The sequence below is a fragment of the Sycon ciliatum genome, chromosome 1, assembly GCF_964019385.1.
Source record: "Sycon ciliatum chromosome 1, ocSycCili1.1, whole genome shotgun sequence".
NCBI lineage: Eukaryota > Metazoa > Porifera > Calcarea > Leucosolenida > Sycettidae > Sycon > Sycon ciliatum.
In genome coordinates, this window is record NC_088643.1 from 62,033,474 (window position 1) to 62,059,450 (window position 25,977).

At 47.4% G+C, this 25,977-nt stretch overlaps 1 protein-coding gene across 2 annotated transcripts; it reads right to left on the reverse strand.

Annotated features, from left to right (window-relative positions):
• Window positions 1-682: 682 nt before the first annotated feature.
• Window positions 683-25,140, reverse strand: LOC135804751 (pleckstrin homology domain-containing family H member 2-like). 2 transcript variants are annotated; one of them, XM_065318705.1, is made up of 33 exons: window positions 24,588-25,140; window positions 21,723-21,785; window positions 21,199-21,273; window positions 20,873-20,956; window positions 20,654-20,699; window positions 18,799-20,105; window positions 18,491-18,548; window positions 18,143-18,207; window positions 17,216-17,251; window positions 16,600-16,761; window positions 15,564-15,812; window positions 15,155-15,265; window positions 14,673-14,759; window positions 14,084-14,153; window positions 13,623-13,717; window positions 13,128-13,211; window positions 12,735-12,938; window positions 12,232-12,346; window positions 11,796-11,914; window positions 11,074-11,253; window positions 10,648-10,748; window positions 10,306-10,399; window positions 9,718-9,798; window positions 9,067-9,123; window positions 8,531-8,629; window positions 8,218-8,318; window positions 7,243-7,306; window positions 4,667-4,744; window positions 4,124-4,245; window positions 3,519-3,648; window positions 3,127-3,204; window positions 1,766-1,975; window positions 683-1,549 (listed from the first exon to the last, which is right to left on the reverse strand). In XM_065318705.1, exons 1-33 carry the CDS (start codon window positions 24,696-24,698, stop codon window positions 1,454-1,456), a joined length of 4,632 nt encoding a protein of 1,543 aa, XP_065174777.1. In that variant the 5' UTR covers window positions 24,699-25,140; the 3' UTR covers window positions 683-1,453. The 2 variants fall into 2 exon arrangements, with proteins under 2 accessions (XP_065174777.1, XP_065174776.1); XM_065318704.1 differs by lacking the exon at window positions 24,588-25,140 and adding an exon at window positions 22,906-24,546.
• Window positions 25,141-25,977: the final 837 nt, after the last annotated feature.

The following is a 25,977-nucleotide window of genomic DNA, read 5'->3' on the forward strand; positions in this document are numbered from 1 at the left end:
CGAAGTTCTCTGTCGTCCTTTGTGGACTCATGTACACAGCACAGCCGGAGAAAATTAGGCGAAAAAATAGTATTTTTCAAAGCCAGACTTTAAAAAATTAACTTGAACCAAGCTGAACGTACCTAGCCAAGAGTGCTCAAACTGACAACTTGGCAAGTCAGCGAGCTCCGCGTAACGCACACAGCAAAGGCACAACCCCCAGTGAGAGTGCACAACTCCCTAATTCACACGCCAGTATAATTATAATAATAATTATTATAATGACCGAGACCAAAGATTTGTAGTACAGGTTCCTTCTTGGCCATAAATCCGAGGTTGGGACCTTTAATTTACTAGTTTATTCGGAAAGGAGTGGGAAAACTTATTCAATGTAAGTGTCAGTGAAGTGAACTGCCTGAAAAGAGAACTTGAAAAATGCTAACCCCAGAAGGACTAAAAAGGACTTGAACCCGGGATCTTGCTCCAGTCACATGAGCACTGCATGCTCTATCCACCCGTGCTGTGGAACCAGGCCGACACTAGAAGGCGCTGTCAGGTTTTCACTCCAAAGGCAGCTCAAAACGCGTGCCCGCACACAGTCATACTGATGCCACTTGGGTCTTTTTCCTTCCCCCAGGGGACCAACCAGGGTCAGTTTCTGGAAAGACAGTCCATGCATGCTCTCACTGCTTGCTTCAAGTACTTAGCTCAAAACATGACTCGGAATAACATTGCGAAAATCTATGAAAATTTCAATATTTCACCAGAATTGATGATGATAGAATATAGATCTTTTTTTTAAATCTCTTTAAATTAATTACAATTCTGGCAGGAAGAATTTGCACAGCTGGGTTCTCCTACAATATCAATCTAGCAGATATCTATCCGGGCTATCATTCAACAGCATCTGCTTGGCGAGATAATGATAAATTCAGCTCTTTCGGAGAATTCACTAGGTGTCATTGTAGCGACAGCATATAAATGAAACACCAATACTATACTGATGACTCTTCGTCTAATCTTGGAGTTACCATCATCAGCTACATTGCTCAATAATAATTATGATTCGATTAGTAGCTCAAGCACATATGTGATACGTGGTGCGATCAACTCTGAGGCAAAATCAATGCACCTAAAACAGAGTCCCAGTCTTCATTATATCTGTCTCTGCCAAAAAGAGCTCAAAGTAGTTCTACTAACTGTTATTGCTCTGTGATGCAGTGTGTGCGTGTGTGTGTGTGTGTGTGGGGGGGGGGGGGGGGTTGAGGGGAGGGCATACCACCTGAACTTGCCATAACCTATTGTCGGTGATGCTGGTGCTATAGCTGCATGCTCAAGTGCATGACGGTCATAGCCGGCCTCAGACCATTCTACATAAGCACACGGTGACTCACCGCAAGAGCCTAGCGAATCTGGCAAGTGTAGTGGCGATAGCTGGTTTCACGTTTCTGACTCTGGGTCTTGCATGGTCGGACTAGAGTCCAAGGGCAGTGGCAGCTGCCTCCAGGGCTTCCTGCTGTAATTCACATGTCCGGATATAGCTGGCAATGGTAAGAGTTGCAGCCGTCACCTGGGTGTCGATGAGGACAAGAAAAGAAAACAATAATAATAATTATTACTATTATCATTCAGAGGGATTGGGGTGAGCAAAGTTACTATCACCAAACTCTCTCTCAGAATGGCGACACACAACAAGTCAATTTTTTAATAGTTTCTTCTGGGGCAAGGTGTAAAACATGTTGGTGTTGCATCACAATAGGCAGAGTCATTTGAACAGTATCCTTACATCTTCCGGCTTCATCTGCAGGAGCACCTTTCGCGTTCCACTCTTCTCCAGAGTCTCTGCTCCCGTGGAGGCGCCTATAGAGACTGGTGTGTTGCGTCGAGCCGCGGCTGCACTCAGCTTCTTGGTGGAGTGCTGAATGACCAGCATCAGATCACCATCGCAGCCACCAAACGTCAGCAGCTGGTCGTACCGATAGCAGTGGTCCAAGTCCTGCACAGCATCCACACATAACAACAACAACAACAACAACAACAACAACAACAACAACAACAACAACAGCAACAACAAAGTATGTACAACAGAAAGCCGGTTCCTAGCTGTCCAGTACAGTGCTCGACGCCCGGGCCAAGGGCAGAGCTACTTACAACAAGCATGTCTAATAAACCGGCGTCTACATCTAGATTTTCTCGTTACTGTTGTCCGATGCTCGCCCCGTGCGTGAAACTCGGAGTTACACAGCACATCTTCATCCTCTTCTTCCTGTTGCAGCAATGTATGTACATGTATGCTTAGCACTACTGGCGATATGTCTCCTACACCTGCATTCGCATTGATGTGTATATGCTGAGCCATGGTGCAATGATCCATGGATTAAAATGCTAGGTGCTACGAGCCAAAACAAGCTTTGAACTCACTGAAAAATCATTGACTAGATTCCCAAAGGAACAATCCACCCAAAATTCAAAATCCCTTTGGTCTCTGGCTCAGGATGGTGTTGGCTAGTGTTGGCTAGTGCTGGCTAGTGCTGGATGCCCACCACTACCTTCTACTGCATGTACACGCTCAAAGACCCGAGTTCAATATCAATTACACCGCATCAAGTGGCAATTACAGTCAATCGTTTGGTTTCACATAGGGCTGCAACGAATATTCTATTTCAGAAACGAACGAATACTCACCCATAACGAACGAATAACGAATATTCTCTCGAAATGCTGAATTATTTGTAAGGGTGAAACAAATATTTAAATAGGAACGAAATCGATTTTCTTTGTAAACGAATCGAATAGTCTATACCAAAAGAACCTTAAAAAGAGTTTGGCGAGTCCCCGGATGTTCTAGACCAAGTAGATGTCTAGTGGAGTCAAGTCCACTACTCTTGTGAGTCATGGTCCCCTTTCTCACCACATAACACATGTACATATCACTCAATCCGTTCAAGAATTACTACGATAGATCGACACAAGGGCAGAGTATGCGCACGTGTCAAAACGAACGAATATTCTAAGGGGAAAATATTCCTTCCATCGGGTTCCAAACGAATATCAATCGAATATTCGAATATTCCTTGCAACCCTAGTTTCACATCGAGCAATGGAGTATTCGGTGGGCTTGTTTGAGCACTTCTTTAGAAAGCTTACCATGGAGTCCGTTCGCAGAAACGACACACTATCCTCCTGAATGGCAAGAAGAAATGATGAAGTATCGACTCCGCGTACCTGCACAGCGGAAGAAAGAGGTGAAGGGTGGAAGCTTGAACTTCTCGACAAAAATGTATGCCCCCAGCATGACATCATTGCAACACACCCAGCCTAAACAGTCTGTACCTGGCCATATAGAAAGAGAGAAAGATCGACTCCATTTCATGCTCAGTGCGAGAGCTAAACCATCTGGCAGCTGACCAACGAAATGTATACGCCAGTTTGTTCATCTTGGTTTCTTGTATCTTGCCAAGCCTCAGGAAATACTGTAAGCCCTCTACCGAATGGCATGGTTTACAAATCTGTCTTATCATGGCAGATGCAAGGCTTACCAAACAAGGGAAGAAGACGGCCGAACAGAACGGCCAGCGGCGCACCATTCTCAAATACGCTGCAAGGCACTCGTCCCTTGCTGTCCGCCGAAGCCCGTCCCACTTCACCCAGAGGCGTTGTGTTAGTCTCCTGCAGTACAAGCACAAAGTCACCGTCCACTGTTATACAGCCTAGTTCTGAATTCGAGCATTACTCTTCAAACACTCCAGCATTGAACACCTGCTTGTACCTACTTGCATGCTTCGAAAGACTACTAGTACTACTCGCTCACCAAATGCTGTGAATGTTTCTGCACGTGGGCGGAACAATCAGCTGTCTGGCCATCGAGTGGTGAACTTTAGCCCACCAACACAAGTGTGTGGAGAGGCCTTTTTCAGTTTTCGGTATCTAGGGCCGTATGACTATGCATACTATCCAAGATCCCTGCACTGCCTCTGAACTTGAGAACAGCAACTTGCCCAGCATACCACAAGACTCCCTCATAACAGCCACCTTCACTTCCTTTCCCCAGGAGACTCCCTTTGATAGGCATCCATTTGCCTCTGGAGAATCCTTGAAAATATAATTATATCAATCAGACGACCAGACTGCCTGGCGGACTTACTGGATTTCGGTCTTTGTGCTCTCCTCCAGCAAGCGTTTTGGGTAGAAGTTGTTGACGCAGTAGGTCAGCGCTCCCTGTCGCTGATGAGAGTTCAGGCCAGCCGGACAAGGCCCCTGTGCAACCTGGGCACCGCAAAACACATGACATTCAAACATCGCGGCACACTCCTACGACATAGTGGTGTTTTATCATCCGTAACGATTAGAAATGAAACAAACAGCCAGCCCTGCGAATACCAAGACAATCGAGCCGAAGCAACTGGGGCGCGGGGATCAACACCTTTCTCTGTCCGCACACAAAATTCATAACTGTGAGAGCAAATAAGCATGGCAAGCTGGCATGCATTAAAGCTGGCATGCATTAAAGCAGCTAGACTGTGTTTAAAAGGACAAATCATCGAATAATTGAGTAGGAACCGGTCACTGGCCAGCACTACACTGAACCTGTATCCAAAAAGGAGAGGAAAATCTGCTTAATTTTTGGTGGACCATCAGTGTCCATTTTATTCAAAGCAATACTAGTAACCGCCAAGGTCCGCCATACCTGCATGACATGTGCCATCATATCAATAGCAAACTCCTCGTTTCCAGGGAACCGTCCTTTGACAACATCCTCGTGGATCTGCAAGAGAAGCAGCCAATCAGCATGGTAAGCTCTTAAAAAAAGAAAAAGAAAAAAGAAGAAGCACATTCGGTACTTATATACATGATTGTACACATGTCAAGGTCAGGCTTAAAGGGGAAGTGCATCGATTTTTCGAGTAGGGTCCAGAAGAAAGACAATTTGATATCGGTTCGAATGGCATATCTCTCGCTTCCATACGATAAGCCAAACTTGCCAAATCGCCAATTGTATGCTCACGTTGCCATAGCGACCAGCGCAGTGATGACGTATGAAAGGCTTAGCTCCATCACAGAGAAGGTCGATCACTGCAGAAATTGGTCATTTTCAATTGTCTTATTGTATTCACGATGTGAAAGAAGTGCTGTGCTCAATGCTGTTAGTGCCCGTGAACTATTTATCGCCCTTCTCATGCATTTCCCTAGGCTGACTGTGCCTAGGAAATGGTTTCGTCCAGGACAAGATGCTTGGAATTCGCCGTCTCTCCTGAGACATTTTCAGCAAATTTTCAAACCTACGACATTATTTCATTCGTCAATCTCCACCACCCGTCGTCGCACCTGGCTTCAGAAGATGTTACGAGAGATAGGAGAGTCGCCAGGAAGCATCACATTCATCTTCAGGAAGTGGAAAGAGCAAACGGCATGGTCCTTGGTTGGGGGAAATGCTGAACATGGCCAGCAATCGAGGACATCTGAGAGTTGTAATTTTTGTACTCCTCCGAGGTGTGATTTTTGGCGTGCTGGGCCAAGCACAAGGAAGCCATCTGCAAAAAAACTGCAGAAAATGGTTGTTGTTTGATCCTTTGGTGTAATCTTTGTTTCTAATCGAAGCTAGTTGCTGTTTGGAGCAGAAACGCTGAAATTGACTATTTTCTGCATGTACTCATACATGTACAGGTCTACTCTCCATATAACGTAATCTCTGGGACCACGCAAACATTATGTTATATCAAGAGTTATGTTATGTAGAAAACCGTGTGTAAAATACAAGATGCACCTCAAAATGAAGGGTATTACAAGGCGGGTTCAACCGTGCAAACATATACACACTGTTTGTCTGTACCACCATCGACATCAGATACCATCAATGCTGCAGAATATATGCACATAGGACTAAACTGGCTAGCTACGGCTACAGCTTGATTGTACCGCGCACGTGAATCTACGTTGTATCGAGAGTGTACACGTCGGGGACTGCGCCGTAGGGTGCGTTATGCCGAGGTTTACGTTATGTAGGACTAAACTGGCCTAAAATGCCTAGCTACAGCTACCGCTTGATCATACCGTGCACGTGAATTTATGTTGTATCGAGAGTGCGCACGTCGGGGACCGCCGTAGCGTGTGTTATGTCGAGGTTTATGTTATGTAGGATTATGTTGTGTAGAACAAATTTTGTATGGGAGTGATGCTGTTTCGGCGCGGGATTTGATTTTTTTATGTACTAACGAGGTTTATGTACAAGTGAGAGTTGTTATATCGAGAGCAGACCTGTACTCATGTACTCAGGCATGCAGTCTCACTCGTATTTTAGCTCTTTTTCTGGAATGGATGCTGCTCTGCGCCCCTTGGTGAACATTTCCTGCGCTCGTGGAGCAGCTGAAAAGGACCACTGGTATGTCTGGTTCCTGGTTTGAAAGTGGAGAGTCGACTTTTGTGCCTTGAAAAAGGAGTAGAGAGCGATAAAGGTACGTCTGTGGCTTATTTTTGAGTGCTCCTCGTACATTTTTGATCTTGATAGAAATTCTCAGACCAAAGTCAGACCAAAGTCAGCGCGATGATGGCCGTACAGTTTTCTTGTGGATTTTTTAGTTGTTTCATCTCGTATCTATGTCAGTATCGTGATGGTGAAGTGGAGAGGGTGATTTTCTTCCTCTAGGCTTCGTTCGGCCGACTTTGCTTCGTCCTCGTTGAAAAGTGATCCTGAAAAAAAGGTCGATTCGCAAAATTATGTTGATTTTGAATGTACGTGATGACATGCGATTGCTGGCTATGCGTTTGATTTGTCCCAACCAAGATTTCAGCATTTTGTTCGTCACTATGTTCGCTTGTCTGCTGGTGTCTCCGCACTCCAGCTTTCTCCTGTCGGTGTCACGTCCCAGTACACAACCGAGAGGACTACTAACACACAGTTCACTGCACTAACAGCATTGAACACAGCCCTTCTTTCACTTCGTGAATACAATAAAGTGAATAAACCAATTGAAAATGACCAAATTCTGCAGTGATCGACCTTCTCTGTGGTGGAGCTAAGCCTTTCGAACGTCATCACTGCGCTGGTCGCTATGGCAACGTGAGTATACAATTGGCGATTTGGCAAGTTTGGCTTATCGTATGGAAGCGAGAGATATGCCATTCGAACCGATATCAAATTGTCTTTCTTCTGGACCAGACTCGAAAAATCGATGCACTTCCCCTTTAAATACGCTTGTAAACTGAGTAGGTAAACTGTTCTGAGCGTCATTCAGATACCTATACACCCAGCATGGAGTGCCTCACCTGGAAAAGCAGTAGTTTTTTTTCCATATCCGTCTCCTGGTTGGAAAGGCCTTTGAAGTACAGCCTGGAAGCAAAGCGGTACAGTAACACCAAACATGCCAGCGTGCTGTGAATAATGGCAATATCGGCAACAACAACAGACCGTGGATTCCCTAGATGAACAACGATATGAACTGGCATACAGTGAAGCCTGTCTAAGCCGACCGCTCAAGGGACCTTCAAAACGGGGTCTCTGTTGCTAGGTGGTGATCTCCTGATCCAGGGTCAATTGACTGGAATTAGCATCTCTTGGTCCTGGTTGCAGTGATCTTCTGGGGCAGGTGGTCGCCTTATCCGAGTGGTCGCCTTGGCAGGTTTTACTGTAATTTATACAACACACGACTATATTGTGCATGGTATGTATAGTGGTACCGTAAAATCCCGCCAGAGCGCCCCTACCTCCTCGACGCTTCAGGCGGGGAGGGGCGGATTGGCGAGTCCTACTTGCCGCATTCAGTGCTTCATGAAAAAGTACTCGCCCTACGAAAACTGTTCGTGCATCTCGTACACCGACCAAAGGTCAAGAGCCAGGAGTCGTAGAGACCCGTCAAAACTCAGGGTTTGTGCGATTCTTGGTCAAGAGGGTGGGCACTGTTGCGTACACTTCCAATGGGGTCGAGCACGCGTCTGCAGTACAGTACGGCATCACAGACTGTGACAGAGTCATACGAGGATACAATCAATCACGTCCCTGACAAGAAGTCAAGGAGGGGCGGATAGGAGAGACGGGGCGCTCTGGCGGGATTTTACAGTACATGTACATGTTTAATCAATGCCCTAACACAGCATTGCCTGATTAACATGCAATCACAGATACCCTGCTGTCATGCCCCCCCCCCCCCCCACACACACACATACATACATACATCCCCAACACACATTCCCACATACCCCTTATACACCTACCTACCCACCCACTGGCCAAGCACAGCCTACCTGTTCCTGAACACAAGCCGCCAGAGCTTCTCCGGAGCTAGACGGCCATTGCGGAAGTCCTTTAATGCCTCCTTCTCCACTCGCTGTACTGCGTCACAGATCTGTGGGGAAGCAGAGAGAAGTACCACAACAACAGATTCAGGGCAATCAGAATGCAGGTGAAAGCAAATATTCCCTCAAGGACCGAACAGGGATAAAGTGAATTGTTCATATGGCTCGGTAGGCACAAATCCCGAGCCTCCAACCATAAACTCCACGCAGGTACCCGCTGACTGAGCTCTATCGTCACAATCCTCTTCCTCTTCCTCCTCACCTTTGTTGCTGGCTTCAGGTATTCTTCTTGATCATTGCACCCGGGCTGGGTTGTGAACAGTGCAAAGCCGCTCCACAGGGTATCACGCAGGCCAAGTCTCTGCAAAATCACAAAGCAAACGCCAATGAAATGCAAACACCGTTAGCACTTCACTATGACCATCAGACGCAGAATGCAATGCTGTGGTATTACATTGAAGAGTGAGAGTGTATGTCATAATCTTGGGTCCACCTCCATTTCCACCCCTATATAGCCCTCACAGCCATCATCAACTTGGGATTCCATGAATTTGGAGAACTTGATGGAAGTGGGGCCCAGTATGAAAGGAGGCCATTCTGTAATGTGTGCTGCGTCCAATCAGATTTCGGAAGCAAACTGTGATCACAGTCAGACTATGCTAACAAAATCCACATGGTTTGCTTGGGAATAGCAATCAATGAACACAGTAAACGGCAGCCTGAGCAGCCCGTGACATGAGCAGCAGCAGCAGCAGCACTGAGCCCGAGCAGGCACATAAGCAGGCCGGTGCAACTGACCTGACTAAGGTTGTCAGTGACCTCCTGGACCAGTGACAGGGCATCACATTCCACAGCCTGCATGGCAAGCACACATGCATGCCATCATACCATATGCCGGCAGTTATTGGGAAAAAGGTCAATCTGGACTGCAGTGCATACCAAGGCATTGTGCACGTCTTCATTCAGTTTCTGATCTTTCAAGGAACATAAAGATACAAATCCAGCCTCTATGTTGACTTCAAACTCGGAGAAATGGGTCCGAAACGATCAGTCTTGCAATTGACACAAACAAACAAACATTGGGAAGTTTGATCGCTCCCTTCACCCTAGTCCGAATAGTCGAATACCCTCCACATGTACACATAACATCTCACAGCAGAATGTACATAAGAAGAGGGGCTGGGCAGTGGACTAACTTACAGAGTTAGTGTACATGGGGAGAGAGGGGCTGGGCAGTGGACTAACTTACAGAGCTAGTGTACATGGGGAGAGAGGGGCTGGGGACTAACTTACTGAGCCAGTGTACATGGGGAGAGAGGGGCTGGGCAGTGGACTAACTTACAGAGCCAGTGTACATGGGGAGAGAGGGGCTGGGTAGACCACTCACATACCCCTTTGTACCCAGAGTACACAATGGACACGTGTACAGAGGCTATACAGTGGACTTACATATTTAGTACCATCCATCAACTCCACGGGCAGCATGACGGGTCTTGTCTGCGACATGTCACCCAATAGGAGACAGTGAAGCTGTTGATACGCATCATGAATAGCGACACACGCACAGGCATAACGCAGACACGCATACACATATACACCACACACATGGAGAACATGTCAAACTACTCAGCATTGGAACACATGCCAGGTTTCAATTGTGCTTCACATCTCGTCTCCCAGTGGTGAATGGGCGTGGGCAAAAAAACAAACATGGGGAAATAAAGGAAATAAAAAAAAAATAAACATACATACACCATGGCAGTGGACATCCTTACATTCCATCAGCAACATATACTAGAGGTTCATGACGTGAGAAGTCAGGCAGTTCAAGCACATTGTCACTGCACTGTTGTGCAAAGAACAATCCAACACAATATGAGCAACACCTTAAAAGTCGTGTTCCCTACTCATATCGCTAGTCGTCAGGGAGACGTAGCACATCCAAATAGGTTGGACGTACTATGCAGCTGGAGCAATACCCCGGCGGAGAGCTGGTACTAAGCGTCCAATCAGAATGCACCAGTTACTAGTACTTACCTCTAGGCGACTGGGCAGCAAAGCGCGAGGACCATTGCTGTGAACTCTCTTCAACAACCGCTGGCACGATGCGGCCAACACGGCGACGTCGCCACTGTACATAACAACGGAAAGTATGACTTGCTAAGATCATTACACAACACAAGACCGTTTGGACGCATTACATGACGCACCTAACTTAGCAGTATACTACCGGTATGTAACTTCTCAGTCTGCGCAAGTTGCAGGTATGCCCCCCCCCCCCCCCACCCCACCCCCCCTCACCCCATCTGACGAGTGTACATGTACCCCCGGTGCAACAGCATTTACAGCAAAGAGGGGGCGCGGTGTCTCTTGTCTTACTCATAATCCAAGTGATGTTGAATATGTCGCTGCAGGTACCAGTTGAACTTCTTTGCTTTAGGCAGGCCACAGGCAACTAGGATGATCAACAGACGCCAGCACTGCAGGAAGATAATAGCGAATAGCATGAAAGACTTAAGTTTCCAAAATGCAGTACAACTATTTTTAAAGCAGTCGTCACCTGACACAGTCAGAATAATTTCTCTTTAACATACCCATGTGGATATTATTCACTGCGACTCTCGAGTTTCGCATCTTCGCAATTACGTAATCAAGAGAGTCCAATGATCGGAAGGCGGTGCACCAAGCCTCTTGTGCCAAGGTTACTGCGTCACAGAGTGTGCCCCTAGCAGGTATATAGTGTGTTGCAAACACCGACATCCTTTCACCGGGGCATGCATCCGATGCATTCGTGCACCACCCTACCTGCTGGACTTGAACGCCGTTCGGGATGGGGTGGTTGTGCGACTGGCGGATCAGTTGGCAGTAGACCTCGTCGAGCAGGCCCGGTTCGGAGAAGATGTCCTTGAGCAGCGACATGACATGCGCAATGTGGTACTCAATGCCGCGCTGTTCCACCTTGACCTCACAGAAGAGCTGGATGTTCTGAATTGAGGACAGGGATTCGTCACACACACATACAGCAGCCGGGAGACCTACCATCAACTGGGAGTGAGTCAAGGTCTGGCATAAGTGTGAGAATACGGAAATTGCCAAATTGGGGCCTATGCCGGGACAGTAATGACAGCTGGTATATACACAGTCACAGTGTGATCGACTGATCAATAGAATTAGACTGGTAAAAATCTCGTCCTGCTTTGTGAGACTTCCACAAAGTTGTTCTAACGGGGAGAGACGGCAATAGTGCTTTTTAATCCAACTCCACTCTTATTGCATGCATGGAGAATCGGAGATCATTGGTGACTTTCTTTCCTTCCAGTGCAATTTGCAGAGTGCATTGGCGGCCACAGTCCACAAATATACATATTCGCTACAGTACTGAGTAAGTCATGGTGGATTGTAAGGCGCACTCCTTTGTTGGCCCTGAAGTTCAGTATAAACAGTGTGACATATATTCGGGGAAATACGGTTATCGTTACACTCCTGGACATGCATACTAGGTGTAGGTGTGCAAGAGGTTGCCTAACCTTGAACAAGCCGACCGCCTTCTGGCCCAGCTCATCCGTCATCAGTGTGGTCAGTGGTTGTGTGATGAGTTTGCTTGAATAGGACAACACTGGGTGTTTCCACCACACCTTGCTATCACCTACAACAACACCAACAACACAGTACAACAAAGTGCAAAACACACGGCAGCACACGTATTGAATCACAGAGAGGAGGGCAAGAGTGTGGCAAACACCAACATTACACAGGACACCAACATCGTTTGTACGGCCACCCTAGATATGCCACAAATACCTTTACTTAGAGGGACAATGTCCAGCGCACACACACACATGATTGTGAGTTGTAACACTAGTCTCATCTACTTGTTTTAGTGTTCATGCAAGTACAATGCATTCATGATGCATGTATACCAGCAGCCATGGAAGATGCACTCACTGACTACCTAGTGCTTACCTTCAAAGTCCGAGAGCATCTGATGGTGCTTGTCCATCAGCATGGATACTATTTTCTCTGTGTCCGTCTCATCAAAGCCTTTGCAGGACATTGTAAGGTGGTACAGCCACTTGCTCTGCAAATGATCCAGTACACATGCACATGCGTGGAAAGAAGCAGCATTAATTAAGTGAAAACATATTGGATTGATGCGCACAACCGCAACACACTCAGTTTTAGATTTTTACAGGTATCCACAAAGAGTACCCGACCATCATGCATGTGCAGTCACCGGGGCAGAATTGAATGGATCACAGAACGACAGATGGTCACGGTTCCAGACAACAATACGGCTGTAAGCTGGCTGGCTGTCTAACAAACCGAACAGTGAAAACTGACACCATCCGGGGAAATGGGTGCATTTAATAGCAGCGAAGTCTATGAGGCAAGCAAACCAAGTTAACAAGACACTCATAATAATTATATCTATGCAGTGCAGTGTCACCGTGTCTGGTGTGAGTTACCTTCTCGTCCTTGCCGGACACAGTGAGGGACGTTTGCGGCTGCGTCGGACTGGTCGCTCCATCACGATTGCTGAACAGAGTTATGGTGAACTTTTCAGGCAGTGGCGAGCTCAGCTGACTGCGGAAGCGTGATGATTCCTCATTCGACGTGTTGCTGCCAACTCCGAGACTGCACTCTTCCAGACATACGTCGGCAAACGGATCCTGACATAACAACATTATCCACACAACATCAAGAGACGCACAGAGCAGTGCAAGCACCTAAAATGCAGTCCTTACGAACGTTTTCACACCGACTCGCTTCCTTCAAACTGAATCAAGTGCTGAACAATAGCAACGTCGCTCCATGACAAGCAATGCACAGGCGTACAGCATGCAGCTCGTGGACCTTACCTCATCGCGGTCTTGGCTCAGATAGAAGAGGAGCATTTCTCGGACGATCACCGCCCAGCAACGCTTTGCCCGGCCATTCTGGATCTACAGCACAAGAAGAAGACACGCCATATTGATAGTGACCTCTAGCAGGCAGTGAGTGCACTCAGCGTTTTTTCAGTGGCCTGCAAAGAGAACTTGCTACTGTAGCATGATACCTCATCGCCACCGACGACAGTAACAAAAACTTGCCAAAGCATCACATGTACAAAGTCAAGGGCAAAGTGAAACTCGTACCATCGATGCAATACCTGCACCCTATGTGAAACAGTCGTTGCCAGCCCCTCCCAGTGCATAGTACAGAGCTAGTGGTGCATTTCCTGAGCAAGAGAGGGGGAGGAGGTTGGATTTCCTGAGCTAAGTGGTTGGATGTCACTAGACAGCTTCACTAGTAGAAACATCATGCTGTAATGACAGTGCCGGGCTACTACTAGCATTGCCATTGTTGGAACTTACCCGCGTCACCCAACCTTGGTATTCCGGTCGCAGCAGAGTCGGCACCTTTTCAAGAGCGCGCTTGCCAAGGCTGGTCCGTAAGATGTTCTGAAAGACTGTGAGAGGTCCAGAGAAAGAAGGACAGCAAGAAACAATGTGTGAGAGAGATGGAGAGAGAGGTAGAGGTCACAACACCGAATCGTACTGGAACATGGCTGTCCACTTGAAAACCCATCACTTCACAGAGGACAGTCAAAAGGGTGGGGCCCGAATTACTCAGGTGAGGGGCTAGACAGTAGCTGGCTAAATGGGGTGGGTACAGCAGTGTGCTTGCCCTGCAAAGCAACACAGCTCAATGATTGATTGTAGACTTCAGCACATACCCCTATACTATAGGCAAACACCTTAACCTGAACACTTAAATGTCCACTTGTCTTCTACTAATAGATCATGCAATCCTACAGTAAACATTGGTAGCTTACCCTTCAGCCAGGCATCGGCTTCAAAGCTTGAGTCAGCCGTTAGAGAGTACATTTTGCTGGTAGTGGTGATCTGTAGCATGTTTCAAGGACAGCCATGGTCGAGCAAAAACAGAATTATCATCAAAATACGGCACAAACTGACCAGCAAGTACGTCAGCAATGGATGCATGCATAGTCTGTGGGACTGAGCTTCACAGGAGTCCTGTGTTCCATTGAATATCAGCCGCATCACCTGCAATTAGGGGTCAACCAATATCATCACCTTGCTCAGAGCAACTGATACTGTGACAAATTCTCTTGGATCATTGTCGCCCAAGTAATAGTAACACTATTACATCCATGCCTGCATGCCTTGTACAGTGGAACCTGTCTAAGACGACCGCTCAAGGGACCTTACAAATTATGTGGTCCCCGTGTACAGGTGGTCACTTTATCCAGGGTCATTTGTCTGGAAATCACAGGTCCTGGTTGTAGTGGTCCTGTTGGACAGGTAGACAGCCTTATCAGAGTGGTCGCATAGACAAGTTTTCCTGTATGTTCTTCTTGATGATCTTAACATGCTGCTATACATTCCAGTGATTCCACTGACCTGCAGGGTTAAATCTTCATCGCGGGACACAGCTTGAAGTTCACCGAGTGGTAAGCGCCCTCGTGGTTTCCGCCGACCACAGTCCTCCTAAGAACAGAATAGTGCAGAAGGCGCAGATCGACAAGATAACGTGACGCTGCCAGTGTTTTGCTTAGAAGAGTTAGAGCATCTTGCATAATGGATGAACATAGAACGTTATAGATGATCCCAACCCATACTTTTTCCAGCACCGTATACAGTCAACCTCATGACTAACGACACTATCTTCGGACTTAGTGACCATTTCGATGCATACTTTCAACCTCACAAATCACGACAACACATGAATAACGCCAGTTTTCTCATGCATAACCGAGGGTGGTTACTTGCTGCAAGGTAGACTGCTGGGCCGGATCATAAACTTGAAAGACTGATATGGTCATATAGTCACAGTCATACAGGCGCACAGTCACAAGTTGGTGAAGCATGCACCCTGAACTCACCCGCAACTTGTAATACGTCAGGTCTCCTCCTTCCAAAGCAAACCACCGTCGCTTCCACGCCTTGCCCTTGCTGCCTTGCTTAGTTAGATAACCTTGATGCTCAAGATCGGCCTACGGGGACGAGTGAACAAGAAACCGAGAGGCAATGAGACACAGAATCTGCTGTGCACAATGGATACATTACGTATACTGCTCTACCATGGACTGGAGTTTGGCCAGGTGTGAATCTGAAGCATGAATCACCAGCGTACAGCGCCGCTGGGTTTTCACACTAGATCAACATCAACAACGATATACATGTATAGATGCTGACCAATGCCACTGAAAACGTGATCACTTCATCACTCAGGAGACGAAATTCATCAGTTAAGTACTGTAGCATGCAAGCATAACGTATAATTATGAGTACCTTTTGCAAGACTGGTTCATCAAGAGAGCCATCACTGAGGACTTTTGGCTGAGCACGAGATCTGCCGGCCGGCGGAGAGCCGGAAACCAAAGGGTCTGCAAAGGCGTTATCCGCGTGAAAGGACCGGTGCATTTTGTGCTGTTTGGCCAGGTTGTGTATACGGCTGCGCTTTGCATTGGCCTCGTGCTCACCCATTGGCATAGCAGAAGACACAGGAGCACCGGTCGATAACGCCGACATTCGCGACGGCTGCGGAAAGGAGAGGAGGCCAAACAAACACACACACACACACACACACACATAGTAGTCAGATAATGCAGCACATCTGTATACCTCACCGCTCATGTGCACTGCCCACAGGACTCAGGAGCCTGTTCGCATGCATGCACGTATACTTGTACACACGTTGTCCAAGAAGTGTACAGAGCATTGCGATAATAATGCAATATCCAGGCCGACGTTCCAGCCACACAGAGCCAGAATCAGAAAAATAACCACACGTACAAGTATATTCTAGTCCATTCCGAAAAAGATGAGCGCTGGCTCTGGAGAGCTCCCGTATTTGGCGATTTTGTGGTACACTGTGCAGTGCCGCGAGATTCGAAACTTGATAAAGGGTCCAAAAAAGGTACCTCAACCGGGGTTCGAACCGCAAATGTACCGTTATGCAAGTGGAGTGAACGGCCTGGATTTTCATGGTTTTTCCCAATTCAGTGCTTTGGGGGCAAAACCTGGCCAAATCCTATTTTTGTTATGGCTTGCTTTTTGGAGAAATAGACTTCAAAAACACAATTGCAAGAGCATTCCATGGGGATTGCCAAAACAATTGTGACGAAACTCAAAATTTGACCCGTTTATGGCCAAAAGCTAGGATATCATCTTTTTCTGAATGGACTGTAACTGGAGACAATAAGGTAATAAGAGAAGAAACATAGCCCATCCACAACAGACACCGATTTGGTACGACTCATCAGGAAAACAAAAGAGAATGAGAGTGTGACATAGTAGTGCTACAGACACGAGGCCGTGTACCTACCTCAAACTTTGCATTAGAGTACAGCCCGGTGTTGTCGCACGTTAGGATACCGCCCTGTCTGGAGTCCTCCCTCTCGTCCTCACTGCTGGCAAGGAAGCCCGCATTGTTTACGGACGCCGGCAGTGGTCTCTTCTTCGTGGGTCTCACGCCAACAGAATTACCCTGGACGTTGTGACACACGTGCACACAATAGGACAACAAACAGCCCGGCGTCAAACGAGTCCATCATATTTCTGGGGTCAGACGACAATTTTGTCTCACAAAAAATGAGCCAAAATCACACCTGCGACTTACACCCCAAGCACTTTGTTCATGCAACCAACAACAAAAAACTGGTTGACCTTAAAATTTGCCATCCACAGGAGGGATTGCAGCCAGCACGCTGGTGCACCTCCAAGTGATCGCCCATTGCAGCTAGCACTGTGGTACATCTCTGATGCCCGTGATGTAAAACATGGTACTTGACAACCAGAGAAGTGCACACTGGCTCAAAATGCACCATGATCCACTAGTTTATGCACTTCTTGGGCAAACATTTGCTCATAGCTACTGCATCAGGAATGATATCGGATACCTCCCTCTATACCGAACAGCTTGTTTGTCAAGGAAAACTCACTCTGGGCACAGTTTCAAACAGTGGGGCATCATCCATCTGCAGCGGCAAAGAGAGAGAGAGAGCACACGAATATATCACGTACATGTTGAATCAGACCATCTGGAGCACATGCTGGCAAGAGTCCTGCAAAAGGGGCAATATGTTTCAGCCAGGTGTCTAGATCTCTCCCCCCCCCCCCCCCTTCCTGGCTTACAAATCTTGGCATACTGGTCAGAATCCAGTTAACTGATGGAAAGTGAGCACGACCTCCTACTTAGTCTTAGGAGCACTAGGACGGTGTATTCCCAACGCAGACTGTCACAGGATGTGCAGAGTATACAGACTCAGAGTCACGTTCGGTCACTACTCTCAGCTTCAAGCAAATTGCCAGGTAGGGAACTCGGAGCAGGGACCCAGTCCCAAGTGACATCCTTTTCTCCCGTGTAAATGTCCTGTGTCTACCACATCCAGAACTATTCCAACAGCTGTTACTACCTTTTTAGTCCCTATGCCCTATGCCCTATGCCGCATTTGTGCACTAAGGTAAAACGGTGGTCAACGAAGCAGTCACTGCCTGCTCTTGGGTGCACACTGGTAACTGCGCAGTCTAATGCACACACTGGACTGATCACTGTATTGGCAACTGGATCGAGCAACTCAAAATCCATGCGAATTTCAAGTACTGTAAAACGGGTAACGTTTGCGACAATAAATGTTTGCGTTTTACAAATTGAGACTGGTTTGCGCTGTTTAATGTTTGCAATTGAATACATATTGAATACATACTTCTTTGAACTTTACACGGCGCGAGTTTGCGTTGTTCAAAGTTTGCGATTCGGGGCCTCTCGCAAAATTTGCAAACATTTTTACGTCGCAATAGTTACCCGTTCTAAAGTAAACTGTTGTTGCCTTTACCCCCAGGCTGACCCATAGTTGACTGTTACTCACCTCATCTGCACCAAGCATGTGAGATATTACTGGAACTGATGCTGGGATGGCCGCAAGTCCATTTGCTGAAGAAAAAATACATCAAAATTGTTTAAAAAAGAGTTAACCTTAAGCGCTATCCAATATCAGGCAAATACGCATAGCTTGGGTTCATATTCGCAACACTGACACAAAACTTCTTCAGTGTACATTTCGCATTGTGGATCAAGGCCCTGTTCTGTGTTCTTAACCTCAAATGCATAAGGTGCTACTTTAACTGGGCCCGGGAAAGCATGCAAGTGGTTGGTCATGATTTCACTGACCAGCGTACTTTACATGGGTAAGGAATTTCCAGTGTGTATCACTTACATCGGAGCGGTTTCTTTGGCAGAACAGGCGGTGGAGGTGGCTTCCGCTGCGGCTTGGGCTGGGGACAGAATGTAACACAATGTCATCATGGACACTTCTTCTATCTATCTATCAGTCAAGTCATATTCCTATTCAGGAGCAGTGGAGTATGACAACAGTTTCAAGACAGGGTAGGAAATGAGTGAAACCTGAGGCATTCTTGATGTTTTCATGCAGTCAACATCCCTGTAGGTTCCTTGCTAAACATGCTGCACACAATCTTGTAGCTAGGTATACAATGGAGCTTGCCCTCTGACTTCACTGCTTACCAACTCTGGCTTGGTTGAACCGACTGCTGGAGGACTTCCGGCTGGCATAACCTTATCACCTCCATTCACATTGCTCGGTTTATCCAGCGTACCAAGAGCGGAATCGGACGATGACACGGGAAGCAGTGACTGATGCTCCATCATCACGCCACCACCGCCATTCGATAGGCCGTTGCTCTTCGTGTGGTGATCTGGTCTCACTTCTATGTTGGAGTAGTCATGCTGCAGAGCACACGATTCCCGTGACCAGGTATCACCACCACGAGGTAGCGTGTTCACAGAGGTGAATGCTGACAGAGGCTGTAGGAAGCCAGGTGATGGAGGCGGCGACGCTGCCTCCGACGAAGCGGACGCAAAGCGCAGCGGGCTACGAGAACGGATTTCCGCCGTATCCGCTTCTTTCTCGGGACTGCTCCCAGTGGGCACCTCTTCCAGTGGCGTTTCAAGTTGATAATAAATATTCTTTTTTGGTCGGTCTGGAATAGGCACACCTGCAGATGCCTGGACGACAGTGCTATTGTCCTCACTTTTACTACGCTTCTTCACACGTGCATATGGATCAGTGACATGGGAGAACCTCGCAAATTCGTCCTCTCTCTCCCTCGACAGCGGACCGAGAAGAAGATCACCATCAGTGATTGCCCTGCGCCGGGGTATGATTGCCGGTTTCAGGACAGAACCGGGCTCAGGTGGTTCAGACGTTTTTCGAACCGACACATTGCCGTTCGCAAGTCGACGAGGGAGCGGGCGAGGCTTTTTACTGGGCCGTGTTTGCAGTTGTGCAATCTCTGGATTTGACCGCTTGTTTCGGTCTGAAGGCGACAGCGGGCTCATCAGGGCACTATCATCTAATAGATCCGATTCTGAACGGGACTTTTTCAGCTGTTCAAAGTTGCCAAAGATGAAGTGATTCTGGTGCCTGGCGGGCAGAGGAGACGCACCTGGTGACAGCAGTGCCAGGTCTGGGGTTGGCGGTCTCTCGGGACGGCCTGGCTCTAACGCTCGGAAATCAGGAGCTGGCAGCGGAGAAATGGCTGGAACGATGTGTTTCGGCGACAGCTTGTGTATGGCGCCAGCCGACTCACGCCGAGGAGGAACGGGCTGAGGGTGAACCCCATGCTGGGGTGCAGCTGGTGGAGTTGTCGAGTAAAACCGGCGCTTGAATTCATCATCCGGTTCTTCGTACTCGTGTGCATCACTAGAGCCTGTGAGCGTGAACTGTGGAAGGTAGTCATACTCGTGAAACGATTGTCGCACCGAGTCATACCCATGGCTAGTCGGGGATATCGGATTTTTGGATCCGGAAACTGCAATGAACAACACAGGCAGCGCAAAGTAATATTTGATACCCCTAATTGCTCAAGCTGCAGACATCAATAACCCCCTGGTCACCACTATCTATCATCATAATTATCGCCCATGAGTGAAAATGAAGCTGCAGCATAAAGGCAGGAGGAGTACACTGACTAAGGTAGCTTGCTACTGCTGCATACAATCTCTCACAAAAGAAAGCAGACCCGATGTTAGTACTGGCATGTACGAGCTAGACCGTCTGATCTGGGCTTGACCAGTGAAGGTATTGAGAGCACCCGGCATGAATTCCTGAATGGCCAGAAGCCTTCTTGCAAGAGTGTGTGCCGGCAGTGAACCATACATTGATTATCCGCGTGTTAGATGGGTCCATCCACCGGCGTGTACTGACCATTCTACTTTTAATGAACCCGTGATGAGATGGCAAATGCTTCGATTCTGGAACAACCGACTGGTTTGCCCAAGTGAAGTCGGCAGAATGAATACAAGTAGCTAAACGAGGTCAGATCTCCACTAGCATCATGGACCGGATACCGTTGCTTACCCGCCTGTCGCAAAGACTCCTGAAGCCGCTTGTTTTCTTGCTCAAGCTGCGAATTAGAAAGAAGAAGAAAGGAGCATGCCTATGTTACCAGCCTGTCAGATACATGACATGCAGTATATTATTGTGCTGATAAACATGAATGCGTTGCACCACTGCTTCCCACTCCCTCATACAGCACGGTAATCGTCAACTCAAGTGCAAACACATAATGCTGGTTACCTCAGTGACTTTCGTTCCAACCCAGGTGCGGATTTGCTCGGCCCGAGCAGCAACCGCCTCTGCGTCAGTCTGGCGAAGTTGTTTCTGGGAGTGTAGAACACGAAAAGGAAGTTTTGTTACGCATATCAATCATGACCAGTGAAGGACTGTGGCTAACTGCACAAGCCTAACAAATAGTAGATTGTATACTGTAGATGCGGCGAAGGAATGCATTTTAGTAAGAAATTATTTTCGTGAAAGAGAGAATGCCGTACTAAAGCAGGCATCAACATGGAAGAATGTATGAAGAGCAAAGATCAGAACGCAGAACAATAGGTCATACATACCTCCTCCGCAACTTCCTTGCATAGGCGAGCAATTTTATCATCGCGTTCGGCAATGGCTGCCTCTAGCTTTGCAATCTGACACAACAGCAGGAATGTAAGTGAAAAATGAATCTCAGTCGCAGGGAGAAGGAGGGATGAGATTTTACTAGGAAGACTCTGAACATGCATGCCTACATGGATCGTTATAAAGTGATGCCCTTTGGTCCTGGAGTGTCCCCAAGGGCAGGCGGTTGCCCTATCAGAGTAGTCTTCTTAACAGAGTGGTCGTCTTAAGAGGTTTGACTGAACATACACGTACTTATAGTGTTGTTCATTCTTGGCGGCTCATGTGTGGAATCAAGCATACGGCTGAGCTGCCAGTGTGTATACACCATGCCGACATATTGCACCAATATATTGTACATATGCATAGTGATCAGGACTTCACTGCACGGTGCTTTTACACGATGCATGCATGCAGTACACGCATATTGCGTGGAGCGGCAGCCAGGCAGAGTATGTTTACGCACGTACACATGGCATACCTGCGCCTGGCTCTCCTCATAACTCTCTTCTACTTCCCTCTTCTCTGCTTCGAGCTCTTCAATCTACCACAGCACCGGGAACAGGAACAACGGAGTCAAAGTTAATACTCAACCGTTACGATATGACTGTGCAGAATGGCATGAAATGCTTTTCTTGAATCTTCACATTCAGCACATACATTGCAACGACACCAGTAATCCGGGCCAGCCTAGGGTGGTTCTGGCTATTATTAAAGTTGTTAGTGATCGAAGGCATGGATGCTAATCCGAAAGTGATGACACAGCCAAACAAGTAGCTGCCATGCAGAGAAGGATCTATGGAGTGTCTAAGCATTAGACAACCTCCTCTATGAGTATGTGTATGTGTGTCTTGTATGTCGGTCAACTGGAGTCCAGAAAACTACGCATTCACCTTTGGCATGTGAAGAGCATGCGTTTAAGACACTGGGGAGGGGGGGGGGGTCATACATGTATCAACTATGAGGCATGCACAGAAAGGCTTGTTTCAGATCCATCCAGGTCCATCCTACGAATACATGAAAAATGACAGGTGAATCCCTGCATCTCACAGCACTGATCATGCTGGGGGAGAGCTACTCTCCATTCTCATCTCATTATTTTTTTAAAGGGCATGTATCTTTGACACTGTCATGTTAACAGTAACCTGGCACCAAATCAAGTTTCTGAAAATGCATGTAACCAGTTGAAATGGAATTCCCCCAAAGGTTATTTATAACTGTATTAGTCAGCATGACATTTTGTGAGCGCTTTGGTTATCTCCAACTGTGTATGGCTATTTGTTAGTGCATACACGTATAATGTTCCTTAGTGATGTACACGTATCATGTACCATGTACACACACACACACACACACACACACACACTTACACACACACACACACACACACACACACACACACACACACGCACACACACACTTACACACACACACACACACACACGCACACACACACTTACACACACACACACTCACACACACACACACACAGACACACACGCACACACATACACTTACACGCACTGTACTGCTAGCACATGTGGTGCACTACATGTACTTGTATTCAAAGCATACAAGACAAACAAGACAGTCACGACTCAAACAAAACACGGCGTAGCGTGAAGTACATTTTGTCGCATTAAAAAAACATGTATTTCCCTAACCAGTCTGCGGCGGCGTGTTGTTTTTGGTCTGATACGCTGGAATACGGGACTCTTGCTACGAGGTGCAGCGGCGGTGGCAGCACGGAGTACGGCTAGTAAAGAGCACCCCACCGGTGTGGTGGCATCTCCATCACCGCGCTCCACCGTGACGGGATGCAAGACAGTGGCCTGCGAGAGCCAGTCATTCTGCTCCGAAGGTCTGGCTAGGAAATGTCCAGACATGGCTGTCAGCTGCTCACCATGCCACAAACACCATCGCACTGCTACTACTACCACTACTATCACTGAATTTGATTGATGCTGTTGTTTCTATGGAGTACTCAACCAGGTGCCTGGCTTCTACAGAATCTGTGATGCAGTACCTGCACTGCAGTAGCACTCCAACTGACCCAAATTGCAGTGACTTAGTTGTCCAAACACCACTACTAATGTGAGTGTAGTGGCGAGTATCAGGCACACACTGCACACTGACTAAGCTCACTGGCTTTGCTGCTGCCCATGCACACTCTGGTCAAGTCACCAGCCCTGCGCTACAAGAAACCATCTTCAGGTAACAACCACCACTGTTATCTGCACCAGCAAAGTCTGCTGCTAACGTCAGTCAGACTCAGACTGGGTCGGAGAACCTTTGGTTTGCCTGCCTGGGTCTCACCACCACTACGCCACAAGCTCTCAATCTGCCTGACACTCTACCAGTGACATAGAATACTTCACGTGTACAGACAAGCATCGGTGCTAGTGCTAGTACATGTACTACCAGTAGGGAGCAGCAGATATCCAGGGACTGGTCACTCAATCATCCTATGCAGTACTCAATATTGACAATACTACTATTACTAGGCGCTCATTTGGCTCTTTACGTTGATTTTACAACCCTCAATTCTAGTTCTAGTACTGGTCACACAGCATCAACCACATCCGTCAGGCCAGTCACCCCCTGAAATTAGCATGCATTGGTCGTGGATGGCTCCTTTGCAAGCGACGCTGATATATTCTTCTGAGCCAACACGTTTACCGGCAGGCTCGTTCAAAGGTTTTCAACAAGGCAGCATTCAGCGAGCCATGCCATTGGCAAATGAAATGCAATCAGCCCCACTACGATCGCCACGGCCAGCAGAAGCAACAGCAGCGGCAACGGGCCCATCTCCAGTGCTGTCACGTCTGCCAAGTGTAGCTAATTCATGACAAACGTCGTTGCTCGCCGGCCGATTGTGTCCCCTCCACCGCTCACGAACATAGCAAAGGAGGAAGCCAGCGGAGCCAGCATCATGGATTCATGGCAGGTCTCGACTGGGTACTACTAGTACTGGAGCACTGACAGTAGTGTTAATCTAGCCCTAGATAATACTAGATTCTAGAATTAGTAGAAAGCTGATATTTGCGCAGTACAGGGGATGGAACGAGATTCGCTGCAGGGCCTTCAATACACACGTGCGAGGACAAAACCATTACACGAGTACACGTTACAGGACGACAGGCAGGCACTTTGTTTCCTGACAACAGAAAACGGTCTTGGAACGACTCGTAAGGATAGGTGGACGCCACAGGCGACTTGTACATATCTACATCCGCTCATCACCGATTCGCTCATTTCCATTCGGAAATAGCTCCGCAAATAATTATCACCAATTTTCAATATTGGAAGACAGTGAAATCCTAAAAAAAAAACCCAGATAGCTCACCTTGGAGCTGAACGCAGCACGCACTTCAGCAACGCGATTCGTTATCGTCTCCAGGAGCAGTTCGGCTTTCAGCGCACGCTGCTTCCATTTCACAGCCTGCTGCTCGTCCATAGCCAGTAATCGCAGCTACCTCTGTGCTAGTGTTTCACATAAATCTGGTAGACATGTAGCAAATCCCCGCGTCTGTGTGTAATCGATCCTCGACGACAACCCTACTGGCACTGTTTGCACTGCCTCCTGGCTTCGGCATGCGTCCGATAATCCATACGACTGACTAGCTGCACTACGGCCCGCACGACGCACGATTTTACTTTGTTGAAAGTCACTTTGCTCTTCTCGCATCCGAATCACCGGCGTGCCGGCGAGCGTCTTCTGGAGTCTCACCACACAAAGTCTACAAATCTGATGAGCTGAACGCGATAGCGAAGGTCACTACAGAATAGGCTGTTCGGGGACAGACTGATCTTCTCAAGTCGCAGCCGATTGAATCACTCAGTAATACCGCGTCCTTTTGCCAAAGAGATTCCCCTAAATGTCGAATCTCCTACATACAAGTAAAATATTAATAGTTAGTTCTAGTGCTTCTGTTCATGCTGAAAATTAATCATCATGACTGTATTTATGTCTGTTACGTGTAGATCTACATCGTGTAGCTAGTGGATGATCCCCAGAGTGATGGTGACTGGCTGTAGTCTGTAGTAGACCCACCTGTTGCTGACACGCTTGTGTCAATTATTTTATTTCGTTGGCAAGGCATAGCAGTTACGTCGACGTTACTCCCGATTCCGTTGTACCTTCAGCGAAAAAGCCTTTCGGACACATTTTTCTGTCGCCATATTTTCTGAGTGTCAAATGCGAACAGGCATGTGGCGCATGGCAGCGAAAGACGACGTGACCGCTGAATGGCGCTGATACACCTCGCAGCTCGGCCGGTGCAGTATCACCCCGCGTAAAGAGAGAACAGAGACTGAGAGAGAGCTATCCTACTCTTCTTGTACTGTTGTAGTAAAAAGTAATACTACTACTGTACTAGTCTGCTGGTATCGATGACTGATGTGCACGTCGGCAGCCGACCAGTCGATTTGTTGATTACGATCACGACCGGTCAGGTAACAGTAAAGACTACAGTACTCAGTAGTCTATACGACGTCTAAGTAGTATAGTAGTAAGGAGTCTAAAGTCAAGTGAAGTCATGTCAGTCGGTGGCACACAAAAATCGACAGTCTCTCAGTGTGAACCGATGCTGGACTTTAAATTATACAAGTAAATGTACATTGCAGAATGTAGATCTACATTAGTATTTTGTGACAGCATTGACTACTAGTACTAGACGGTAAGTTATAACCATGATAACTACATACTAGTACTAGTACTCAATCTGCGTACTAGT

What these genes read in the sequence shown, in the direction of transcription:
- LOC135804751 (XM_065318704.1), bottom strand. Translation starts at nt 23,127, where the DNA reads ATGTCTGGACATTTCCTAGCCAGACCTTCGGAGCAGAATGACTGGCTC. An exon ending in CGGCTTGTGTTCAGGAACAG is followed by an intron (nt 7,307 to 8,217) that starts GTAGGCTGTGCT and finishes CTTTGCTTCCAG; the next exon opens with GCTGTACTTCAAAGGCCTTT. An exon ending in AAAAACTACTGCTTTTCCAG is followed by an intron (nt 4,745 to 7,242) that starts GTGAGGCACTCC and finishes CTTCTCTTGCAG; the next exon opens with ATCCACGAGGATGTTGTCAA.